At 48.6% G+C, this 15,550-nt stretch overlaps 2 protein-coding genes across 10 annotated transcripts in view; one reads left to right on the top strand and one right to left on the bottom strand.

Annotated features, from left to right (window-relative positions):
* The window catches only part of NLK (nemo like kinase), a 38,910-nt gene extending 36,634 nt beyond the window's left edge, over positions 1–2,276 (bottom strand). Inside the window, exons 1-2 of one of the 5 annotated variants that reach the window (XM_051809225.1) lie at positions 2,101–2,276; positions 479–1,474 (exon numbers count right to left, since the gene is read on the bottom strand). In XM_051809225.1, coding sequence (XP_051665185.1) covers positions 479–924 — 446 coding nt within the window. In that variant the 5' untranslated portion in view covers positions 925–1,474; positions 2,101–2,276. Of the gene's footprint in view, positions 1–478; positions 1,725–1,824; positions 1,879–2,100 lie in introns of those variants that run through there. The other 4 variants (XM_051809224.1, XM_051809229.1, XM_051809226.1 and 1 more) reach the window with 4 other exon arrangements.
* A 450-nt stretch (positions 2,277–2,726) lies between these two features.
* Positions 2,727–15,550, top strand: part of LYRM9 (LYR motif containing 9) — a 38,640-nt gene continuing 25,816 nt past the window's right edge. For 4 of the 5 annotated variants that reach the window (XR_007908112.1, XM_051810069.1, XM_051810070.1 and 1 more), the window contains exons 1-2: positions 2,727–2,944; positions 13,910–13,982. The gene's annotated coding sequence lies outside the window, so the exon portion shown is untranslated. The remainder of the gene's footprint in view (positions 2,945–13,909; positions 13,983–15,550) is intronic. The other variant, XM_051810072.1, reaches the window with a different exon arrangement.

Below are 15,550 nucleotides of genomic sequence, written 5' to 3'. Positions count from 1 at the left end.
GGGGAGCAAAGTTCAGCTGTGCTGTTTCTGGTAGCACCCAGCACCACCGCGGGTCAAACCGCCGCCGAGACAAAGATCTTGACAGGTGACTGCACAAGGAAGACATTTTCATACGCTTTTCATTTCTGACTCTTAAGTCAGGTCAAAATGAATATTCTGATACTCAGCTGTTAACCTGAAATTTTAGGCAGCACGGCTTAGCTGCACAGATGCACGCTCTGATTAAAGGTACAGAGAGGGCATAAACAAGCTGCTTTGTCTCAGAGGAGAACAGTGGGGTGGGCTGTTGGTCAGAGGTGGCTCCTCACCACTCCGAGCCTCCTTCTGCCAACACAAACAGGCAGAGCAACTTTCTAAGAACAGAGAAGAAGTGGTAAGCAGCTTTCTGGCATTCTGACTCCAGTGACAAGACCAGGGATGAGTTACGACCAGGTAAAGAACGACAAGGAGGAATCGGTCCGCTCTTGCCTCTACTCACCAGACAACACCAAAGGCTCCGTATCCGATGGGTCTGTCCGGCTCCACGTCCAGCTGCTGCTGTGGGTGCTGTGAGTGCTGATGATGGTGCGCTTTGACCGCAGCGGCTGCTGCAGCCTGTACCTGAGCTGGGGCTGCGGCGGCCGGGCCGGGGGCCTGGCCCGGGGCCGGCGATGGGAAGTAGGGCTGCTGCTGGCCCGGGTTGAGCATGGCGGCGGCGGCGGCGGCGGCGGCGGCGGCAGAGGAGGCATGCTGCTGCTGCACCGGGTGCACGGCCGAGCCCGCGTGCAGGTGGTGCTGCGCGTGGTGGTGGTGGTGCAGGTGAGGAGGAGGGAGGTGAGGAAGGTGGTGGTGGTGGTGGTGGTGGTGACCCGCTGCTGCCGCAGACGTACCGCCATTGTAAGCCGCCATCATTTTTGCGTTGGCTGTTGTGCCACAAAGAGACATTCAACAAAAAAGAAAAATGCCCTTTGATTGGATGACAACTGGGTCAAGCTGTCGTTTGGCCATAAAAATTAAAATCTGCTACACTTTAAAAGTTGGGTTTCATCGTACACGGCCCACCTTTAAAAACATGGAGCTCCACTGGCCTTATCTCCTGGCGAAGCCAAACCACTCGGGGAGTCTCTTCATGTGTGCGAGCGCCAACCCCTGCCCCAGCGTCCAGCCGGGCTTGGCTACTCCAACTCCATCCTTGGGCAGCTGCCTTGGGGCCGGCCTGGGCTTTCTCCTTCACTTTGGGTTTTTTTGTCGTTTTTCTTGTTATAGAAATTAAACACCGTGATCAATCCCCCTTCCCTCCGGAGGGAGGGCTCGGAGCCTCTGCCCTGAACACCCCGCGAGGGCCGGCCAGCCTAGCCCTGCCATTCCCACACCCTCTCCATGGATCCCCCGAACCTCCCTGAGCCCGGCCACCTCCTACATCGCTCCCTCCTTCCAGGCACCTGCTCCCTCACGGCACCAACAACTCGGGAGTTTGTAACTTTTCCTTGAAGGCCTGAAACACACACAAGGACCAAAAGAAAGTGAAGGGGGGCGGCGGGGCGAGGAGAGGGGGGCGAAAAGAAGATAAAAACAGAGGGAGGAAGGGAAGGGCCGGGGCAGGACAGGAACCGCGGCGGGGTGGGAGAGGGGGCGAGGGAGGGGGGGAAAGCGGCAAATGAATGACGGGGCGGCCGGGGCCGCGGAGGGGGCGCGGGGCAGGACGCGGCGGCCCCTGACAGCGCGGGCCGCGGCGGGGCGGGGCCGGGGGGGTGGGTCGGGGGCGGAGGGCAGGGGGCCCGCGGCCGGGGCTGCGGGGGCGCGGGGGGCGGCGGTGCCCCCGCGCGGCCCCGGCCCCGCTCTCACCTGGTCCCGCCGCCCGCGCCGCGCCGCGGGCACGCGCAACCCCCCCGCGGGGCGCGCGCCCGACGCCGCCCGCAGCCAATCGCGCCCGGCCCGCCGGGCTGCGCGAGAGCCGCCCCCGACCAATCGGCGCGCGGCGCCCGGCGCGCCCCGCCCCCCGCGCGCGACCGTGCGGAGCCCCCCCCCGCCCCCGGCGCGGCCCCGCCCCCGTGACCCCGCCGGCCAATCAGCGCGCGCCGCCGCGCCCGGAGCCGCCGAGACCCCGCGAGATTCCCTCACCTCACACAACCCTCGCCCCGGGCGGCCCCGCCCCCGCGCCCTCCTGCCAATCACGGGGGCCCGCCGGCCAATCGGCGCTGCTCCCGAGCGCAGTCCCGCCCCCGGCACCCGCCGCTCACCCAATCGCGACCGCCCGTCCGATCCGATGAGCCAATGGAGAGAAACGAGAGCCCGAAAAGGGGTTACTGGGCCAATGGCACCGGGAGGAGGGGCGGCCGCATGACTGACAACTCCCCTCGCCAGTGGCCGGCGCCGATGGGCGGTGAAGGAGCCGCCGCTCCACCAATCGCAGAGCGCGGCGCAGGGGGACGGACGAGGAAGTGGCCGGTGCGCCCGCCCACAGGCGGCAGACGGCCAATGGGTGGCGGGGCTCCGCTGACGGGCGGCGGGCGGGGCCAATAGCGGCGCGGGGCGGGGTGAGGTGAGGACGCGGCGCGCGCGGGGCCGCTGTGGGCGCTGAGGGGGCGGCGGGGCGGGGGCCGCGCTGAGGGGGCAGCGCCGGGGTGGGGCCCTCCTTCGCCTCCGGGGGCTCGCCCGCCGGCGGCTCCCTCCCTGCCTGCTCTCCCCACGCCCGATGCGCGCTGACCCCGCTCCCTGGAGCCCGGGGGCGGCCGGCGGGGGGTGTGGGGGCTGCTGAGGGAGTTTGTTCCAGGGCTCAGGGGTCTTTTCTCAAGTCTCTCAGAGCTACAGAGCGGGGCTGCAGCGGGGCCCGGGGCTGTGCACGGCTGTGGCACCGGCTCTCAGCAAGGCAAATCCCCCGCTCACGGCGGGTTCCAGCCGTTCCCAGCAGTGTCTTCCCGTCCCCGCAGCGTGCCCAGGACACGCTCAGGGGGCCCCGTGCGAGGTACGTGTGAACCAGCACCAAAACACCCTCTGTGCGTTGTTTCAGTTCACCCACGCCACGGACCCGCCGGCCTGGGGAACGCGGTGTCCTTGTGTGAGGCGTCAGCCTTCCCTCCGGCGCAGGGTGAGGGAACACCCCGCAGTCCGAACACTTTCCGTTTTTAGCATGTGAATATTGATCATACCTGATGAATAGTTTTGCCTCAGAAAACCCCCTGCTTATCAGAGCCTTGCCCGTGGGGCAGAGTTAAAGTCCCTGTGGCGGTGACAAGGAGGTTCCCTCGGGTGACGGAACGCGGGGAGCGGTTCCGGAGGAGGGGAGGGACCGGCAGGGAACCTGCCCCTGCCCTGCCCCTGCCCCTGCCCCTGCCCTGCCCCTGCCCTGCCCCTGCCCCTACCCCTGCCCCTGCCGGGGCGAGGGAAGGAGCCCTCAGAGCTGGGTCGGGCCGGCTGCGCTGCTGGGCTGTGCCAGCACATCCCCGGTGCTGCAGCATCGGCTCCTGCCGCCCACCCTCGCTGTCTCTGGGAGCCGGACATCGGCGGGCAGAGCGCAAATGCGACAGCCTGTTGCAGTTCCTGAAACTCCAGTGCAAAACCTTTGTAAGAATGGGTTTGGGTCCTTTTTGCCTGCTCTTTAACAATGTGAACAAGAAAAGACTTGCAGGACTGAAGATGGGTTTCTTTGTTAAGGCTGTTCCTGCTGCATTTTGAAATGTTGTTACTTGTATTCCAGCATGATAGCAGAGATTTTTTGCCCTCATGTCTCTAAAAACAGAGATTTTACTTAAAAAAAAAAAAAAAAAAAAAAGGAAAAGCAGGCAAGACTAGGCTTGGTTTACAGGCATTTTCTAGTATCACCTATTGGAAGAAACAGAATACTTCTTTAGAACTTGTATTTGTAGCTGTAACTCATTGGAGTTGATAACAGGCTGGTAATGTGGGTATGGATATGGAGAGACCAAGGGTTCTCCTGGTCTCTGGGGAGGTGTGGGTGGGGGACTGCAGAAGGAAGCAGGGACCAAAGGCCACAGGGCTGTGTTGGCAGGACTGGAAGGCTTTTAAAGCTCTCCCACACCTCTTCATTATGGACCTTTTTCTTTCTCTGCTATTGCAATACCTTTCCAAGTAGTAAAATGGAGCAGAGGCCTAATAATCCTTGTGTGGGAACTTGGATTCTTGGTGTACCTGCAGATCTTTGTCTCAGTACCATTATTCAAGTCCCAATACAGTGTCATCTTAAGTATTTGTTCAGTTAGGTACTTTACTGGGTCAGTGAGTGCCTTAGCAGTGCCCTGAGGTGTGGTCAGACACTACCATGTCGCTGGGTTTTCAGCACTGAGCAGAAGAGCAGGGTTACAGTCCTGGCACTGGCACCTGTTTTCCCCACGCTCCAAACCATGCTTTCCAGCTTCCTTCTGGAAAGTGTGGGTAAAATCTGGGTTGGACTAATTTGGGTTGGACTAAATGCTGCAGCCATATTCCCCATGTTTGCTTTGCCCCTCAGAGAGGTGAGAGGCAGCAGGAGGACTGTGCTATCTCGGGCTCCATATGGAGCTCTGGCAGGTGCCAACGTTGGAGTGACCCACCCTGACGAGTGTATCTTCCTGCCACACTGGGTCCATAAACACTTTTAATTGTTGTCCCTGGCCTCTACCGAGCTGTGGAGCTTAACACTCTCAGTTCAGCTGCTTTTTAGGCTCTTCATGCTCTGAAATTTAAGGAGGAGGAGATCCAGTTGATGAATACGGAGGTATGTGTAAGGAAAAAGCTTTTCAAAGGATATTAAGGAAACACAGAACTTGCTGACAAAGTGCTCACCTGATAGACCCTTTGTTTCCTCAGTGCAGGAACGTGTTCCCCGTGAGTGCTGTGAATCACTCCTGCTTAGAGCAGAGGGAATTATCGGTGTAGTGGTGTAAGTCAGGCCTTCCTCGTCACCTCCTGCCCCTGAAGGCTGCTGAGGGGGCTCAGCACTGAGCTGGCTCCTGGAACTTGGAGCAGGAGTGTTCTGGGAGTAGTTCAGTGAGCCTGAGCTGCTTGATGGGCGAGTTGGCAAAATCCAACCATGGTAATTGGAACTGGGCAGGCAGAAACACTGCATGAGGTCCTGCCAAAGCCTGGTTTGAGGGCAGCTCATTTGTCATCCCCAGTGAGGCCTGGAGATACAGGATTGGTGACTGCTGCTGCTGAAACATGACAGATCAATTCTAATCTCTTGCTGCTGAAGACAGTTATTCATGGGGACATGCATCTGTCTCTTAGCATTGTGCTCACAGAAAGTGCTGTAACCAGTACAAGTCTGCTGTCTGAGAGGGAATGCTGCTGTGGTTGGGGTTGTCTGTGCTAAACTCAGGTAAAAATTCTATAGAAAAGTCAATACTGTGCATGAGAAACACAGGGCACAGACTTGTTCATTTTCAAAAATCCACGGCATCAAGTGTAGTCTTTTCTGACTCTCGAGAGATTTGTTTTCCCCTTGGATTTGACACTTGCTTTGCAGGGATATAATCTTTTTGACAGCTCTCTGTGCACGGGGACGGAGGACAGTTCCTAATCAGCCAGTCCTGTTTCTGGTCCTTAGCAGTGTTATAACCTTAAAATTCTCCACGAAAGATTGTATTATCTTGCACAGTATAAAATGTAATGGTTCAGTTCCAGGCATACCTTGTGGGCTTTTTTCCCTTGTCACACACAAACTAACTGTGAAAACAGAACTTGGAATATTAGAATAAGTCTTTTGATTGTGAGTTGTGTATGAATGTCCTTCAGCATTTAGGCATGTAGGCTTTTTGTGATCCTTTAATGCAGAAAAAGTTACATCAAGTGGAACAAAGCATAATAAAAGGCATGGATTTGTCTCTGATCCAAAAAGGGGGTGCTCTGAGCTGCACTATTGATAATTTATCATGTGGGTGTTTGACAAGCCCACACATACCCTGATATACCGCTCTGCAGATACAGTCCTCAGTGTTCTGTAACACCCTGGAAATATTTAATTCATAAATCCTAATGCTGAAGCCCTTAAGGTGTCATAAGCATGGTGCTGATGGCTGTGAATCTGAGGGAGTTTGGTTAGTCAGATAAATACCATGCTCTAAATAAACTGTGATCCTAATATGCAGCAGAATAAACATATACACAAAATATCATGGGATTAAAATTCCTGTTGGAGTATGTTATTCCTTTTCTTTGCAAAGAATAATTTCCCAGAGTTTTTGTCTTTAAAACCTTTTCTCTATGAAACTGGAAAAGAACAAATTACTCCATTAATAAATGCAGTGAGGAGCAGGGGAAAGAATATTTTCATTTAACTTTGGTTATTTATAAAGGTTTCTGTCTTAATGCTTGCAAGGATGGCAGTATGTCTTCATCTAGGAAGAGGGCAAGGATCTGCTCATCTTGTGGAATGAGGGATAAACCCCTGCCCTCTCAGGGCAATGTTTTAATAAGATAGAGGGACAAAAATCCAGTAGTCCAACCAAGCAGGTGGCCTAGTGTAAGGTTGTTGGTCAGGCCAAAAGGCACGTTGGCCAGGAGAGCCTTTAAGCAGCAGTGTGGGAATGTGGCCTGCCTTGGACAGGGTCAGAGGGTGGGCTGGTGCTCCTGCAGCAGGGCAGCACTGCCTGGGACGGGCAGGGCCAGCTGGTGTGAGCGACAGACGGTGTCAGGGAAGATCGTGCATCTCCCTGATGTTGAACATCAGACTCTACAGGCACTTATGTTCCTTCCCTGCCCTGTCAGCCCTCCGTGGCTCTCCAGAGCAGTGGCTGAGGTGGCTGTGGTGGCTGACAGCCCTGCCCCGGGTCTGTCCAGTGTGCTGCACAGACACATGTCACGGTGGGATTAGCACTGCGCCCTGACATCGGCCCAGCACTGTCAGCTCCCAGACAGGAACTCATGCTCTACACAGCTTTGTAGCCAGAAGTCTTTTCTTTGGGGAGTCCTGACTGACTGGTGGATTCTTTGTTCCCTGCAACACTTACACATGAGCTTGGGAGTGCTCAGGTGCTTACAGTTGGTTTGTAATAATTAGTCATTTAAAGACTTCAGCCGGATTGTTTAGTCCTTTCTGTCTCGTTTTCCTCCTTGCTGCTAAACACCAGTTGCAGGAGACAGAGGGGAAGTCTTTATCCCCCACTGCTTTCTGGAGAAAGTGACAGTTCTGCAGTCCTCTCTGTTCTATATTTCTTTGCACCAGAAATGACCCTGCTGCTCTTTGTCACCAGTTTCCTTTTATCCCTCTCCTGGCAGCTGCTCTTGCTTCATTCTGATGTTGGAACAGCAAATGAATTCCCTCTGAAGCAAATGTCATGCCAGTAAAGATGTTGAAGCAGCAAGAAAATCATCTCTCTCTCTGAAGACTGAATTGGAGACCTTTGTGAATGAGATGTTCTTAAAATAGCTCTGCAGTGTGTTATCTTCCCTAGAAGGTGGAGAATTGAAAACACCACCACGAGCCACTTGGCCTTGTGCGAGCAGCATCCCTAAATGATGGGTTTAGGAGTGGGGAGAGGATACTTCCTTTTCCTCCTCTCCAAAAAGCGCTGCATGATTTTAATCTGTGTATGACAGTACATTTATGTATTTTCCAAGAGTTGCATCACTGTTTGCTGCTTGTTTAAACATGTCACATGTTGAGTGACCTTGTTCTTCTCCAAGATCCACTGTTTCTGGATAAACTAGTAGCTAAAAGTAATGCCAAGCCACAAGATGAGTAGAGATGCTCTGAATGACCCTGGCTGAGGATCTGGGCAGCCCCCATGGAGAGCAGATTGCCAGCTGGTGGGATGTGGCACACCTGGATACCAGACCCCTCTGGCACATGGCTGCTTGTGTGACGGGAGGGCCAAACGGTCCCAGCCCTGTGCAGTCTGTACCAGGCTGGGGGCATTCTCTGGGGGCTTCAGTCACTTGTTCTGTGCAGCATACCTGTAACATTAGTGGGTGGCTTGATGTGCACAGAGTGCACGTGCACAGTTGTTGGTTTATTGTGTTCTGAAGTGTGGGTGTCACGTGGGACACGGAGATAAAGGTCAGAAGGGTTCTCAGGGAGGACAAATCTCTTGACAGCAATCACAGAGTTGACACCTGTCTTGGGCTGGGTGAGCACATTGGCTTAACTCAGCATCGAGTTCACCTGTCATGCAGTTTGGTTCCTGTCTTAGTTCAAATCTACTTGCCAAGGAAGAGAACAGCTTTGGAAATCTCCCTTTCTGTGTCCCCTGGGAGCCTCTGGCTCAGGTGGTGGGAGCTCTGTCTCTGTGGTCACAAAGACAGGCAGGCATTGTGTCATCTGTGGACAGTTTGGTCAGTTGGAGAGCTCTTGCTGAGATTTTTCTCCCCTCAGCTAGTCTGGGGTGTTTGATTTCCTGACAGCCTCAGGAGAGCCCCCACTAGCCTGGGGGCCCAGCAGGAGCAGGGGCTGTGTGAGCCATTGGGCTGGGACATCCTTGTCTCCCAGGAGTTTGTTCTGGAGCTTCACAGCGTTTGTCACAGGCTGTGCAGATGAGCCAGTACTCCATGGGTACATTTTGAGAATTCATCCATGTGTTGTTGCTTGGTAGTCCTGTACTTGAAATCAGAAAACAAATCTTGCATATGTGCACCTTGGAGCAAAAAATGCAGGCTGCATGTGTGACTTACACATGAACTGCTGTTATTGTGTTTATCAAAAAATTATTGTAATGAGTGTGGAGCAGAGGAATTGGGCAGTAAAACTAATCACGAAGAGAATCTTCTACAGGTCTGTAAACATCTGAATATCTACTTCTGTTTTTCTTGGTGGAAGGGGAATTGATAAGTGCTAGATGCAAAAATGAAAATGCTAATTATAGAACAGGGATTTTTATAGCAAACAGTTTCATAAGTATATTCATATCACAAGTTTAACTGGGAGAAATGTTAAAATTTTAACATCTTGAGTTTTTCATCTTTTGTGTGAAGGTGGAAATAATTAATTGTGGTGATAGAAACACAAAGTTTTCAGAGTACTCTCAGTTTTTTTAAGGCTATTAATGTTTTTCCTAGTCCTGCTTTTTGACATGATAATATCCCTTTAAGGGCTTTCTTTACCAGATCAATTCCTTTTCTACTAGGAGAACTAAAGCCTTTCAGCTGTCTGTCCAATTTATCCTTCTGGACTAAATTTCTCATCTCGAGATAACCAGCAGCAACACTCCCCTCAGGAGATGTGTATCAATTAGTTCTGCATCACTAATTCCTGTGGTATTGGGGGACCAGTGAGTTGTAAGAAAGCTGCTCTGTAAACAGTTATGGCTGTTGGGGTTTTGTCTTAACTTTTTTTGGTGAGGATTTTTGTTTGTGGTGAAAGATGTTTTTTACATGGCAGTTATTGAAATCCTGCAGATTTACATGGGCATGCAGAGCTGTGGGCAGCTTTAGCTCCTTTTGGGATATTAATTGTGTATGGATTTCACGTAGTGCTAATTGAGGGGCCATGTTAGACAGAGCTGAGCAAATTGGTTCAGAAAATACTTGGGGTGGAGGATGTCACGTGAGAGGTCCAGCCCTGCCTTGGAGCTGGGGCATCACTCTGGTGGCTGTTGGTGGTGTGTCATGGCACTCTCAAATGTGTGTTAGAATTCCAGGCATCCTGAAGGCTGCTGCTAACTTTTCTTTTGCCCTATGGTCTTAGTGCTATTCAGTTTAATTCACTGCAAAGGGAAGTGAGATGTACATGGGACTCTGGGGTGCCCTAGTGGCAGCCTGGCATTGAGGAGAAGGGGGTGCAGTCTGCAGAGAGAGTGAGCAGGAGGTGACAGGAGGAAGTGACATGTAACGTGTCATTTTTAAGAACCTGCAACCTGCAGGTTTAGGATTTTTTTAGACAGCTGATTTTCCTTTTGCTGATGTTTTCGACAAAACTAATTTGATAGGGTTATTAGAGGAGGAAAATTAAAAGAACAAAATCATCCAGGAAGCTCATTAAAATGGAAACCTGGAAGAACTGGGTAATTGGGCATTGATTTTGTCCTCTCCCCTCACTTTACGAGCAGTATTGTATTAAAAGTAATGTGTCTGCAGGATGATGCTTCAACATCTGTTACAGCTGAAACAAAATTATTTGATTGTTTTTTCCTCTCTACATTCTTCCAACATCTGCATGTGTAGATCTGTCCTGTATATTAATCACATCTAACACTGTTCCTTTCCAGGGAAAAGGCATCAAAGGGAATGGGATCCTCCCTTTGGTTGGGAGGGGAATGTTTTGGTGGGGGATCCTGCACTGCCATTCCCTTGACTGGCTGTGAAATGAGTCGTGTGAGTGAGTGAGGGCTCGGGGGCTCATGAAGCCAATGCACAGGTTTGGTGCACTCAGGTGTGTTTGTAGGGAACAAAGATGTTCACAGGCTGTGGCCTGTCTGTCTCCTGAAATATTTGTGTCACAGTATGTGATTAAAACTGTGTAAATAGATAATTTTCCTTATTTTCTGTTCTCTGAATATTTGCAGGCAAATCACAATTTTAAAAAGTATTTCACATTGAAGATGCTCAATAATTGTGCTGGGATTTAATTTTTTTTTACTTTATAGGTTGATCCAGTAAATTGATTCTAAATGTAGTTTGCTGAATGTTTGCTATTTCAATCACTCTGGCTGTGATTATTGTGATAGGAAACAATCTACTTGCCTTGGTTTAAGTTTTGGGTATTTGCTAAAATAGATATGGTTGTATGTGCCAATCTTAAGATTCAGTTTTTTAGGAGCGTGACTTGTTTCCTTCTCTTCAGTATTTGTGCTATAAAAAACCAGTTGCATAAAGGTTCATAGCAAGAAAATAGAAAAAGCTGGGCAATAGATTTGAAATAATATTTGGAAATATTTTCTGATCTCCTATTATTATGATGTTAATTGTGTCTTCCAGTCTTAAAAGTAAGGATCGGAAATTTAAGCATGGGAAAGCACGTGCTTAAATCCATTCCTGTCCAGCAAAATGCTTGAGCTTAATTTTAAGCATGTGAATGAGTTGCATTAGTTAAATAACTCATAACTACTTGCTTAAATCCAGACAGCGTTAGACTGACTAAATATTAGAATTGCAAGGTAAATACTGCAGGAAATAAGATAAATATGGGTGTTGGCTTTGCCGTGAACTCGCCAGTGGTTTTGACTTTTACAGTCATTTTTATGGCATACGGTTGAAATCAGAAAAGAATGGAAATTTCAACTAATTTTTTAATATACTGAAATGTATTAAGTTACACAAAAGAATCCATATTATAGTAATCCTGCACATATACAGGCAAAGAGTACCCAGCGTGCATGGCAGATGGTTTCAAAGGAAATCCTCGAGAGCTAGGATTAAAAAGCAATTTTCAGCAAGTTTAAAATGGGTCTCTATATTTGGGTCACAGATATTAACTCTTTCATTGCAAACAAATGAGGGAGAAGTCTGGCCAGATTATTATGGAAATGTTTCTCCCTGTAAAAGCTGACCAGGTGGTGCTGGGGAAGAAAGGTGTCAGAAGGTCAGTCAATTCTGCCCCTGATCCTGTTCTCACACCAGTGGGAAGCAGAGTTGTGGCATACAGAGACAAGGGGATGTTGCAATTCATGGAATTCATCATTCCACAAACAAACACTGGCAACCCTCTGAAAAATAATGCGTGTGTGGCTTTGATCTCTGTCTGCCCACTGAAGCAGATTTCCATAAAGATGAACTGATCAGTAAGTTTTGGCGTGTTAGGAACAGCAGATTTATACCTGTTTACCTTTAGTAAGTTATAATCAATCCCTTTATTAAAATTTTACATATAGCATTTGTGTATTCCTTTTGGATATGGCAAGTATGTATGATAAAGGATAAATATGAAGTTGCACAGCAATGCTGTTGTTCCATCACAGACAGGAAGGGCTCCAAATTTGGCTTGGAAGTCTGTCTGCACGTGGTAAGCAGGCCTGGGTTTTCTCAAACGTGTTTTAGGGGCACACTAGAAATGTATTGTTTGTTTCTAAAGGTTATATTCTTAAATAAACCATACCGTGCAGACATTGTTCCAGGCTGCAGCTGTTGGGTGGTGGTGTACAAACATCCAGAAATCTTGTCACCAGGCTGATGCACAGAAGGGATTGAGTGCAGGTCAGCTTTGTACTGTGGGATCAAGAGAAGGCACTGGGCTTTGAGTAGATAAAAATAGCACAGCAAGTTGGGGATTATTGGCTTTAACTAACTTATACCAACTAGTAACCGTGTTAGGAGTGTAACTCACATTTACATCAGTGCTCTTTATACACTTTGACAGTGCAAAGGAACCTCGAGTTTGACATGAACTAATTTTTCTTTAGAAGACTTTTCTGCTTCCAAAGTGGAAATTCAAGTTAGACCTTAAGCAGTGTTTATCACTGAACAATGAAATAGAGCAACCATTTTATGGTATTCCCAAAGCTCAGCTGGGCATATTTGGAGTAGACTTGGAAAGCTTTCTGAGCCAAGGTGCCTGATGCTCTGCTAAGTGAATTATGAAAGTAACTGCTGGTTTGAATATCAGCCTAAGGAGAAGTTAATTGCATTGCTCTTTGGGTATTACATTGGCTAAAAGTTAACAGTGAAGGACAGGGCACTTCTGAAAGGGCACCCGAGTGTCCTGGTGGGAGAGCTAAATGTGGATCTGCTAAATGTTAATTAACAATGCTCAATAAGAGGTGTTTTCTGCAGGACTGAGCCAAGGCAGTTACTAGACATCCTATCTGCTCTCAGAAAAGAAAATTTAGGCAATGGATGAAAATAAAGCAGCTTTTGGTGTTCAGTTCTTGTACCAGAGCTAGAAAGCATCAGTAGACTCAGGATGAGCTTTTAAAGCTGCATCTGTTCTTCTGGGTCTTTGTTTCACATTGCCTGTTACAGGAAATCTGCCTGTGTGCATCTTGATATGGCCTTCAGAGGGCAAATAAAAGTGCTGGAATTAGATACCAAAACTTGAACATCCCAGGCTGTTGTCAGCCATCACGTGTCACCAAGTTATGATACTATTAATACCTGGAGAAAAAAATGTCATCCATGACAACAGTTACCTTTGATCCAGTGTTTGTAAACGGAGTTTGGAGTTTTGCCTTGGATTTTTCAAAGACTTGCATCTTTCAAAGGGAGGCAGAACAGATCAGTTTGGAGTCTCTGTCATTATTATCTTCCAGGATTTTGTTTCAAGTAGTTTTTCAAAGTCTGTGCAAGATGATTTTAGATAAAAACCTGATCCAGATGTCTTTGGACAGTCAGAGCAATCCGTTCTCTTGACTACAACAAACTTAGGAGAGGTTCTAAATAAACAAATCGGTGTTGACTTTAGAGAATGGTTGATTTCCTTTGCTCACTGTGCAGTCAGTGCTCCATAAAGAGGAGCTCCTTGTGTGCACTCAGTTGTCTCCTGGGTCTGAAGCAGCTTTTTTTCTGGGCCAAACCCAATGGAAAGGGGGTAAACTCGTGCAGATCACTGAAAGGTCAGACAGGTGGGAAACAGAAGCCTGAATTCTCCTGTTATGAGCCAAATGAGAGTCCTCCCGAAACCACATCAGGGTGCAACTCTGAAACAATGTGGGCATGCAGTTAAAGTGTGTTCAAAAGAATACTGTAAAGTAATTACTGTGTCATTGTTCAGAGTTCTGAGTGCTAGAAACCATAACTACCTTTCTAAATGAGGGAAATGCTTTACCTCTAGCAACTCTTATCAGGAAATATTGAAGGTTCAGTTGCAGTGCTTTGGAATTTCTCTCTACTTTAACCTTCTTGTAGTGGATCATTATTAAAGTTTCTCTGAGCAGATGACTGGAAGCAATAACCTGTTCGTGTCGAGGCAGTGCACTGATGTCTGAGGCAACTGGTCAGACAGAAGTGAAAGCTTCCATGGGGATAAAATGGGCTTTGGATGGGCTTCTTGGCACTTCTTTATTGATGGCACTTTAAGTAGTGATTTGAGGAGAAGCAGATAATGAAAATTGATTCTTCTCTGCAGGTCTCTCGCTTACTTTTGGACTTGGACAGACCTAATCTGTGAAGATAATTAAAGTTCCTGTGCTCTGGATGCTGTAAGTGAATTTTTTGTTTGCTTTATGGAAATCATTAGGAGCCTATTTGCCTCACACAGGGAAAAAGGTGAAAATGCCAAATCATAAAGAAACGGTAGAAATGAAGTTGGTGCAAAATTGATATATATGACCATACATGTTTGCAGGAAATATTTCTGAACAGCCTTTTGTATTCAGGAACACCCTGTCTGCAGTCCAGCCATGCTGATGAATCCAGTAGCAGAACCCAAATTGCAAATTGCCAGTAAAGATACCAGGGGAAACAATATTTTCGTACTTCTGTCAGGACTACAACTAGATCAGGAATCTTGGGATGGAGGAAGGAATCTCTGTTGCTGTGTGTATTGTATCTGGTTGACAATAAACACCTCAGGTATCAGCATTGACCAAAGTATCATGTGGAGAGGTCAGAGGGGGGGAAAAACTTGTGACTGAAGAATGTTGCCATTGGCAATGACACAGGGCAATGGCCCTGGCTCTTAGTTAGCATGGCAGTTGTTTGAGTTCTGGGTGCCACAATAGCATAAAAGGAGGTTTGAAATCCCTTTTACTGTTCAACAGACTCTCCCAGGAAAGACCTGCTGGCCTGAAAGTCTGTCCCTGCAGCCCCGTGGCTTCTGCAGCATCTGGGATAATGCTCCCCTGGAACAGGGAGTCAGCTGTAGCTGGCACTGCAGGGAGACAGGGTGGGTAGGAGGCTGCAAACAGAATGCCATGGCTTTGATCTTGTGGCAGCATCCCTTGAGGGTCCTTAGGACACAGCTCTCTGCTGGTTAATAGTTACAGGTGTTAACGACACGTTTCTTGTTTCTACAAGACTGCCTTTAAAACAGCTGATATTCTTCCATCAGTGAAAACATGCAAAGAGCTCTTCATATCCCCATTTTCCCCCCAAAGCTGTGGGAACAATTTTCTGGCTTGTAGAACAAAGAAGTTGAACAGATGACACAGCCAACATCTGCACCTGGCTCACTGAGGAAGCGAATGTTTGGCACAGGGGCTGAACTCCCTTCTGCCAAAGAGCCGTGTCGATGCAGTTGTTCAGGGATAAGGATAGGATAATGTCTTTTCCTTTTTGACTCACTAAAGCTATTTTATTGATATGTCAAAGTCAAAAATTTGTTGGGAAGGAAAATGTCTTTCCTTTTAAATATCAGAGGTTAATTAATGGTTAATCAAACCTTTTCTAACCAACCCCGTTAAGATTATGATGGTGTATCACTTCAGTTCCAATGGCAGATACATCCCATATGGGTTGCCATTTTGATGGCTTTGAATGGTAATCTGACCCATAAAAGCTGAAGCATAATATGCAAACTGATTTTTTTCTGGCCTGCCCTGTTCTTGGTGCCATCTGTGTTCGGATGGAAACGAGCCTGCTCAAAACGTGGGCTGCCGGTTTGAGCTGATCACAGATGGGTGTTGAAGAATAGCCTCGTGTGCACAAGGAAAGAGGGAAGATGCTCCTGAGAGCAGGAAGTTTCACTTGGAACTATGTTATGTCTGCTAAATCCTGTGGGCTATGGAACATCCACCAGACCTTTAACTGAATTCTAAACTTGCATTCT

The sequence above is a fragment of the Manacus candei genome, unplaced genomic scaffold (assembly GCF_025592945.1).
Source record: "Manacus candei isolate 608988 ecotype Guabito, Panama unplaced genomic scaffold, ASM2559294v1 h1tg000076l, whole genome shotgun sequence".
NCBI classification, from domain to species: Eukaryota; Metazoa; Chordata; class Aves; order Passeriformes; family Pipridae; genus Manacus; species Manacus candei.
This window is presented reverse-complemented; position numbering and strand designations above follow the sequence as displayed.